General features: G+C 47.6%; 5 protein-coding genes across 5 annotated transcripts in view; 1 reads left to right on the forward strand and 4 right to left on the reverse strand.

Annotated features, from left to right (window-relative positions):
- Positions 1 to 763: 763 nt before the first annotated feature.
- Positions 764 to 1,399, reverse strand: MCYG_05429 (uncharacterized protein; the record flags this gene model as incomplete). Its single annotated transcript, XM_002845514.1, has 3 exons — positions 764 to 959; positions 1,070 to 1,181; positions 1,369 to 1,399. 3 exons carry the CDS (start codon positions 1,397 to 1,399, stop codon positions 764 to 766), a joined length of 339 nt encoding a protein of 112 aa, XP_002845560.1.
- A 702-nt stretch (positions 1,400 to 2,101) lies between these two features.
- Positions 2,102 to 3,654, reverse strand: MCYG_05430 (formate dehydrogenase; the record flags this gene model as incomplete). The annotated part of the gene is made up of 4 exons (XM_002845515.1): positions 2,102 to 2,442; positions 2,502 to 3,046; positions 3,116 to 3,291; positions 3,442 to 3,654. The coding sequence occupies 4 exons, from the start codon at positions 3,652 to 3,654 to the stop codon at positions 2,102 to 2,104; spliced, it is 1,275 nt and encodes a 424-aa protein (XP_002845561.1).
- Positions 3,655 to 4,597: 943 nt separating this feature from the next.
- MCYG_05431 (conserved hypothetical protein) lies at positions 4,598 to 5,537 on the reverse strand (the record flags this gene model as incomplete). Its single annotated transcript, XM_002845516.1, has 4 exons — positions 4,598 to 4,643; positions 4,672 to 4,812; positions 4,885 to 5,068; positions 5,141 to 5,537. The coding sequence occupies 4 exons, from the start codon at positions 5,535 to 5,537 to the stop codon at positions 4,598 to 4,600; spliced, it is 768 nt and encodes a 255-aa protein (XP_002845562.1).
- Positions 5,538 to 6,040: 503 nt separating this feature from the next.
- On the reverse strand, positions 6,041 to 6,516 carry MCYG_05432 (conserved hypothetical protein; the record flags this gene model as incomplete). The annotated part of the gene is made up of 2 exons (XM_002845517.1): positions 6,041 to 6,430; positions 6,490 to 6,516. 2 exons carry the CDS (start codon positions 6,514 to 6,516, stop codon positions 6,041 to 6,043), a joined length of 417 nt encoding a protein of 138 aa, XP_002845563.1.
- Positions 6,517 to 7,334: 818 nt separating this feature from the next.
- The window catches only part of MCYG_05433 (cytokinesis protein sepA), a gene marked incomplete at both ends in the record, with an annotated part of 5,496 nt that continues 3,742 nt past the window's right edge, over positions 7,335 to 9,088 (forward strand). The window contains 2 exons of the mRNA XM_002845518.1: positions 7,335 to 8,386; positions 8,453 to 9,079. Coding sequence (XP_002845564.1) covers positions 7,335 to 8,386; positions 8,453 to 9,079 — 1,679 coding nt within the window. The remainder of the gene's footprint in view (positions 8,387 to 8,452; positions 9,080 to 9,088) is intronic.

A 9,088-nucleotide genomic window follows, 5' to 3' on the forward strand; every position in this document is an offset into this window, starting at 1 on the left:
TCAAGTTGAATGGACTCCCCACCGTCGATGTAGGAAAAAAAGCCGGCAGACCCCAATTTTCCTGGTACAAATGCTTGCACTACATAGTAAGCTTGCACGTCGTTTATCAAGCCGTGGATACGACAGCCTAGAGAGTGGAGCTCCCGCAACGGCTCAGTGGATATTATTGTAGGAGTGTGCATCCTCTAGGCGCCCGCCATGCATTTTTATCCAGCGTCGATGCATCCTAGTGGCTGCATATTCATAATCATAGATGATTTGGGTCCATATTATCAATCTAGCTGCGTTTGAAATCGCCTCTCATTGATTTCCAGTTGATACCCTCTGATTGACATCTTATATGGGAATGGTTTCTATAAGGGAACCTCATCTCTTTGGAGAGGTTGGCACCTCCAAGTAAAGAGAATAAATATGAGACGTAGACGGCATCTTTTGCTGTTGGCTTATTTGTTGGCTTGGTGAAGGCGAAGTGGAAGACGAAGATGCGGCGATGCAAGACGCAGCTTTAGTAAGCATGCCTTAGTCATCCCCACCCCATGCATGTCCCTGTCAACTCTCTTTTTTTTCTCTATCAACGGAGGAACAACATCCTTTCTTTTGGCCGCTGAGATCTCGAGCTTCAAGTACCCTCCATGTCAACGGCCTGCAGAAACGACCTCTAGCCCATGCCCGGGCTGCCTGGTCTCGTGATATTTTCGCCTATTCAACTGCAGGGAAATGGCACATCTACGAAGGATACGAAGGATGGTTACTACAATGCCTGCTAAGCCTCCTTGGCCCCAAGACGCTGGGTATTCGACCCCCCATACTCTGATATGTAGCAGCTGATGTCGACGAAACTGATATATAGAGCACATATAACATAACTTTCACATTGCCAGGCCCCGCAATCATGGTACACAAGCACATCAGCTTCGAAGTTGCGTTCTGGGGGCATGTCGTGCATCGTTGTTTCAACTCTATAGTTGCGTCCTCTGATAAGTCATGTTCTATTTATTTCACGGCTCCATCGGATAATGGGATATTACTCGGATTCAGGGCCATGCAGTTAGTGGCGTGTATCACTTACCTAGCCTGTTTTATAGTAATTGTGAGCACATATGTTCTCCGGTACATTTTCGGATCTAAAGCCACGCGCCTCAAACTACAACCACCACTTTCTTCCATTACAACTGCAAATCCTAACATTTTATGATAAGGTCAGCTAAATGGCTCTTTCCCCACCAGACAGCCTTTGGATGATCTGCACATTTCCTGTGGAAGTTCTCTGAGCCACAACGGCACCAAGGTCTTTAAACTAGCTAGGGGTAGGGTGCCAACATCTATCTCATATAGCATGATTGGCTAGTACTCTGACAAGCTATATACCCTTACACGGACTTGTAATCCGGTCGATCATTTAAAAGATACCAATTCCCCCATAAGGATACCCACCAGTCAAAAACACACAGGGTCGCGGCCCTGGAATTTCCCTCCTGAAATAACTGGGATACGTAAGGGCTAGTGCATTGCATGCATTGAGCCCTTTGCCTGCATATTCTTGGTGGCGCGTCTCTGCACGACCATAGAGTGGTACCTTCTTTACTAATGAGCTATGTCTATAATTATCTAGCTGCGTTGTTTAAGCTAGCCACGATTTGGCAATCTCTCTCACGGGAGCTATACTAACACTGATAAGCTTGGGACAACGCGGAACTATACGTGTTTTTTTCCCAACTACTTATGCCCTTCAAAAAAAAAAAAAACCATACGGCCTTATATATTGTTCCTTCAGCAAAACCCTCTCGGCATCCTTTTTCAGGTCTTGCTGCAAAAAGGGCTATTTGACGACTATAATTTTGAGGCATCCACTATTCAATACATTCAATCCACAGGAGCTACGGCTGAATCTTTAGAGGCCCAAAGTAATATATATTTGTTATTACTGTTAATTAAACTATAGTGTCAACGTCAACTGCAGCTTCAATTTCTCAGGTCCCCGTGAGGGAGGGAAAAAAGATCAAGAGCCAACATTAAGCACTTGTTCAAAGTGAGACGAAGAGATGGCCTGCTCCGGCCGAAGGTGGAAGTTTTCCACTCAATATCCCAGCCAACATGAGATCTACTTTCTCTCACCATATGCTTTGGTAGCATACTCTCCCTTGTGCACGATGAGGTCTTCGGGTTTGTAGTCAAATTTACCAGAGAAATAGGACTGGAGAATAGATTTAGTGCCCTCCGCGTATCGAATCTGTGCATCAATTGTTGAACCAGACATATGGGGGACCATGGCGTTACCACCACCCCATGGGCCTTGGACATATCGGAGTGGGTGATCCTTTGGAGCAGGTTGAGGGAACCAGACGTCGCCACCATAGCCGCGGAGATGACCTGACTTCACAGCTTCAGCAACGTCTTCCTTGACAACAATTGCACCACGGGCAGTATTGATGAGCCAGGCCCCTAGGTAACCGTTAGTATATCACAAAACAGGCTACGTAAGATCAGAATCAACAACTTACCCTTTTTCATCTTGGAAATCAATTCCTTGTTGAAGAGGCCTCGTGTCTTTTCATGCAGTGGGCAGTTTATGGTGACGACATCACATTGACTGAGCATCTCCTCAAGGGACTCAACTCGACGGCAGCCAATCTCCTTCTCAACCTCTGGCTTCAGTGGCTGGTAGTCATAGTAGAGCAACTCTTTGCAGCCGAATGGCTGTAGACGACGGAGGACACGCTCTCCAATACGGCCGACAGCCACTGTCCCAACAACCTTGTCCTCAAGGTCGTAGGAATTCTTAGCAACAGCAGCAACGTCCCACCCCCCGGTGGAGACTTGTTGGTATGCGGGCACGAAGTTACGGACGAGAATGAGGATCGTCATGACGACATGTTCAGCAACCGAGACGACGTTGCAACCAGTTACCTCTGCGACGGTTATGCCGCCGTTCGTCTTGTTGGCAGCATCTAGGTCTACATGGTCTGATCCAACACCAGCAGTGATGGCGAGTTTGAGCTTCTTTGCCTTTTCGAGACGCTCCTTTGTAAGATACCCGGGATGGAAACTGGGGAGATAAAGGCGTCAGTTTGAGACTCTGGTGGTTTAATTCATGGTATATCGGTGAAGAACATACGGTGTGGTGATGATAATCTCGGCATCGACGAGCTCACGGTCAAAAACGGAGTTCTCGCCCTCCTTGTCAGAGGTTGTCACCAAGGTATGGCCGTTGTCTTCAAGATATTTCCGAAGACCAAGCTCGTTCTCTGTCGTCCCGAGCAGGCCGGGCTGGTCTTTAGCATGCTCGCCACCCTTGCGAAGAATTAGTTAGCCGCTCTCATGAAAGCAGAAAGAGTCCAGTTCACGGGCGGAAAAGTCTTACATCGTACAACACGAGGAGAACCTTGACCTATATTTGGGGACTGTCAGCGCATGAGTTCGAATCAATGGCGAGAGAAAAACTGTAGTAGACGTCTGTGACAGTCTCCTCGGGCAGCAGGATTGGCCTCCAATGGCCAACAATGGAGAGTTAAGTGGTTGATTACCATTGTGTCTGAAGAATTTATATGCGGCTATGGCCTTTGATTTGGTTATTTGGCGGTGATTCCTGGACAGTAGGAATGTTAGCCAGGTCTGAGAACTTATAAGCCCAGGGAGATACATCGATCGAGCCATCGACAACATCCTTTACCCACCTGGAATAGCTTCTATAGTAGGCAGCAAATGCTCACTGATTGATGGGAAGAAGAGAAACAGAATACTACTGTCTACGAAGCGGATCGAGGACGAACTATATATACAGAGCCAACCTTCTCGCCTTCCCCTCCATGAATCTCCGCATATGGAGTAACATTGGTCCATCTAATTACTCTTCTCTCTCTCTCTCCTTCTCTCCGGCCGTTCCAGCGTAGCACCAGCGAGGGACGATTGTGCGGGGTCTTGCAGGATGCCCACCATCAGAGCAGGTTTCTGATCCAATTACCTACGTCCTTCCCTTGCATCTACTATGTATGTTCCAGATGTGCATATATTCCAAGTCCCTCCCCCTGCCGATGTTCTTCTTTCCTTTTATTTCCTTTTATTTTCTTTTTTTTTTTTTTATAGATATTTAACAGTTTGGTGACAAATAGTTTTAACCCCGCACGTGAGGGGAAGGAACGTTGGAGTGATGATGTAATGAGGGGTAACTTGATTCTTTCTCCAACCAGAAACCCACAAAGAGTAAAACACAACAAGGCGAATAGAAGAAGAAATACGGCAAAGATGATGGATATATTTACACGCCATATAGATTCAGACCAGTTATTGTTCTACCGTAGGGGAAGATGGCTATGCTGTCGGGGCTACAATGCCCCTGGACAGTGTGCCTATTTTTATCTCCAGGGGTCGAGGAGAGCCTGTGGGATCCACTTAGGATCCGCGCCAGGGATGAACTACAAGTTATAGATGGATGTTGAAGAGTGAAAGAGATCGAACGGTGGTATTCTGCTAATAACGATCATAATGGTAATGCTAACATAGCCATTTTGTGCCCGAAAAGCCATGAGATACCCAATCTATCAAAGATAATGCCAAAACCAAACGCCAAATACCTCCTTTTCTCATCTAAAGCTTGAGGTTACCAATCGGCCATCAAAGGCAAATAGTGTCCAAATATGACGAGGCTAATGAGAATTGTTAGTATATGCATACTATGGCTTAATACGTGGATTTTGGGACTCACTCAATACCCGGTAGCCAAAGAGAAAACGACGTCCATCTCCAAACGGACGAGGGGCAGGACGAACATGTTCGTCGACTATGGGAGGCCCGACGGATTCGAGCGTCACAAGCCTGTTTTAATCGCTGTTAGCCGGTATAACAACATACATAAGGGGGAAATTTTCGACTTTTTCGAGGACTCACACCGGGGTAAAATCCCTAGTTCCGAGCTGGGAATAATTGGGGAGAGAGGAGGAATGGCCGGAAGTGACAGAAGCAAGTCGACGCGGCAGGAGGTGATGAGTGACCTTGATGATGGTCACATCAATCACCCCCTCCAAGAGGCCCATGAAGTTAGCTGACTCGACCTCACTACCGGGTGTAGGATCTTTATTTCCCCCCAAGGTTGTTAGGCTCATCGATCTCATATATAAGGAAAATAGGGGAGCGGAATACATACTATCCGTAAACCCAAACACAAAGGGAACGTTCTTATAGCCAGCCTCTGTTCCGTGGATGGCACTCCGAATGGAGGTCCAGAGGCGGCCCTCAGCATCACGCTGAAAGTCTGAGAATTTGATAGAATAGAAATGGTTCACAATTTCTCCTTCACCAACTTTAAGTGTGATGTGAATACCGTCAGCACCTCCAGTTCTGGCCTCCTCTTCGCTTATCCGTATGGAGACCTCGAAAGGTTGTTGATGAACTCCGTAGATGTATTGGGACGAAGTTCTACAGTCGAGAGCCCAAGGAACAGGTTGAGAAACAAACAGAGGGAGGATGTTTTCAAATTCTAGGAGAACTCTCTGAATGTGGGAGAGACTTATAAAAACCTCTACTCCGTCAATGATGGCCATGATAAAGACTCACTGATAAAGGTTTGGATGGGAATATCAATAAAGTAAACCTAGTGAGCTGGTGCTTGACAGACTGGTCCGGACTGTGGAAATGGGGGAGTTTGCAGACAGATATAGGCAGGAGATAGAAGAAACAGGGGTATGAGGGAATGTCGTTGGTGATAGTTATTATCAGGAGACATTTTATGTGGAAGACGTGAAGAAGATGAAGTCAGGAAAGGTGACTTTTGTGTGTATTCTTGCTGTGTTGTTGATCTAAGAAGCCGAAGGTTCCAGAGAAGAAGAGTATTGTAGATGGCACTAGAGGATTATATGCAGTAATGCCCATTATAGTATACAACCAACTTGGAAGGGTATAAAAGTCCAAGCAGGAGAAAATGTCTATGGTTAAAAAGTGAAGAAGGGGAGAAAGGAATATAGAAGGAACGGAGTAGTAACAAGAAAAGACTCCGAAAGTTCATTATTGGGGGAAAACCGAAAAAAATTGTAGTAGTAGGGGAAGGTCATATCCGCCTGGTTCCCGGGGTATCTTCCCCATCGCTATCTGGTATGAAGCCATCCTCCAGCTCCCGGGCGAGCCTTGCCTCTCTCCTCTCCTGATCGAGCGCCTCCCGTCTAGACTCGTTCAGCTCATAGCTGTCTTCACCATCATCATCAAACAAGCTGTCCGAGTCCTGTTCGTGGGCTAGGTCTCTGTGTCTCCACGATGATGGCAGGGTAAAATTCATGAGAGCATCGAATGCTCGTTCTCTCAAGGAGGTCGTGTGAACTGATATTGTATGTAAGGGTAGATACTGTGAGTACCGCTGCCGATGCTGCCGGACAAATGGAGCAATGACAAATGAGATTGTCAGGTAGAGGACGAGAGATATCAGCGCGGGAATGAACAGTGTCTATGCGATAGAATGTTAGCTTGCTGGACGGGGTTTGAACCCTAAGACGATGAACAGACCTTGATGACACCGGTAGCTCCTCCCATCGTGGCAGAACTACCAACCGGTCATCCTACAGCTACAGCTGTGTCTCTTCCGTGTATTCCGTTCAGCTTCTCTTCCCGCCTTGCCTTGTCTCTCTCTCTCTCAGCTCTCTTCTTCGTTGTTCTTCCATATATTATTGAATTGAGGCTTGCATGAGGCTTGCGCGGTATACCTCAAGCACGTGACCTTCTAGCCGCTTCTGGATGCGCCCCCCGGCCCCCCTGAACGCCATTCAGAGCGCTTGTCAAAAAGGGTTTCGCTGTTTTTTTGTGGACGACAAGCAAACGCGCGATGGACCTGGAGTGTCTGAAGACCCTGGACGATATAGATAATAGCAATCTGGAGCTCTCCGAACCTGTTTTCCCGCGCCCCTCTCCGACCGTCGAGACAGCCGAGCCAGACCTGCGGGTTTAGTTATTACTAGAGCGTGCAGTGCCCGGTCTCAACAAAAGCGACTGACCTGTTTACATTTCCACATGAAAGAGGACGACCGGCCGCATCTGGAGGAGGATACAGTGATCGCCTAGTTCGTCGTTCGATTTTTTCTCTGCTGTGAGAAAGCCGGTCTCCTTCTTCCATGCGTTGGAGACAGTGGCAGGTGCATGAGTTTCGGCTGTAGTGAAGTCACTCGAAGATAGTCAACTATATAACCATTTAACCCACCAGTTTCACCTCCCCCCCTTCTCCTCGCTTGCTCTTACAAAGCCAACACGAACGATCGGTCCCACCGTACGGCCCTTCTCCTCCCCCCCGATAGTTGCAGATACTCTGGCAAGCCGGTGCGGCTAGGCCAGCTTCATGGTTCGCCGGGAACGCCGTCATGACATCAGATAAACCGTCGAAATCGTTTTTTGGGAGAAAACTGCACAAAGAGCGTCCTACGGATCTGCGCGCAGAGACACCGGAACCGTCTGGCACGGCAAGTAGTGGATCGGGATCGCGGTCGTCGAGATATTCGAAACGAGAGTCTGGCCTGTCCGTGGATTTGTCTGGTGATATCGAATATCTCTCTGGTGTGATAGGATCAGTTCCATATGACAGTATACCTGTGCGAAAGGAGCCAACGCCTTCCAAAATGGGCAAACCAAATGATTATCATCAGTATCCCCAGTCCCAGGGTTATCAACCGGCAAACGGTGCAATGCATCTGTCAGGTCCAAGACCCCCGCCGGGACCCTCTGGGGCTACCGCCTCCTATCATTCTCAGGGTGATAGGGGAATAAAGTACCAAGCATGGAACGGACATAGCACATACTCTTCCACGGAATCATCCAACCCTCGAAATTCTATGGACCAAAATAGCATCTATTCTACGGTATCCTCCGCCCCCCGAGGTTCAACCCAAACCAACAATACGGATAACGCCTACCGATATAACTACCCTACTCATCCTCAAGACCCCCGCGCCCAACCCTCCAGCTCTTCAGGGAGCCGTCCCTCCACTTCGTCGAAGTCTGACTGGCTTCCGCCACAGCTACCTATCGTATTTGGTGCTACCTTACCAATCTCCGCGGATGGAGCAGTACAGAGACCTAAAGATGACGCTGTCGTGGACCAGATGTTCTACGAACTTATGATAAAACGAGGATGGCAAAATCTACCAGAACAAGCTAAGAGACAGATGCTGGCTTACCCAACTTCAAAGAAATGGACCTTAGTTCATCAGGATAGACTAACCCAATGGCAAGGGGAACAGAAACGGCGCCAACAGAATAGACAAACTTATGGTTCTGCCGATGGAAGTAGAGGTCTCCTTGGGCGAGCGGACGAAGAAGGGAGTCCTGAGTGGTACGTCAAGAAAGTCATGGATGACTCTATAACAGGAAAGGAGTTGGCGAGTCTAAGTGTAAGCTTACGAACACAGCCTATAAGGTAAGTTATAGAATAAAAATGAACCCTCAATACACAGAATGTTTTATGCTGATAATGTCTACATAGTTGGGTCAAGTCATTTGTCGAAGCTCAAGGTCAAATCGCTTTGACGAGCGTTCTTCTCAAGTTAAACAGAAGGAAGGCTTCAGGACCAGTACCTGTGAACAATTCCGGAGCAGATCAAGACCGGGAATACGACATTGTAAAATGTTTGAAGGCCTTGATGAACAACAAATATGGTGCCGACGATGCCCTTGCCCATCAACAGATCATTGTCGCCCTAGCAAATTCCCTGACATCGCCCAAATTAACAACGAGGAAATTGGTCAGTGAAATCCTAACCTTCCTGTGCGATTGGGCACATGGTCAAGGGCATCAAAAAGTTCTACAGGCGATGGACCACGTAAAAAATATGCAAGGAGAAACTGGCCGGTTCGATGCTTGGATGCGTCTGGTGGAAGTCAGCATCGATGGAAGAGGTAAAATGGGCAGTCTCGTCGGCGCAAGTGAAGAATTTCGAAGTGGTGGCATAGGAATGGAGAATCTCCTTATGGAATACGCCCTGGCAACTATGTTTTTGATCAACATGTTTATCGACGCTGCGGAAGATGACTTACAGCTACGATGCCATATCAGAGCTCAGTTCACTGCTTGCGGAATCAAACGACTCCTTGGTAAAATGGAAGGCTTCCAGTACGGTGG

This window comes from Microsporum canis, genomic scaffold (assembly GCF_000151145.1).
Source record: "Microsporum canis CBS 113480 supercont1.5 genomic scaffold, whole genome shotgun sequence".
In the NCBI taxonomy this organism is placed as follows: domain Eukaryota; kingdom Fungi; phylum Ascomycota; class Eurotiomycetes; order Onygenales; family Arthrodermataceae; genus Microsporum; species Microsporum canis.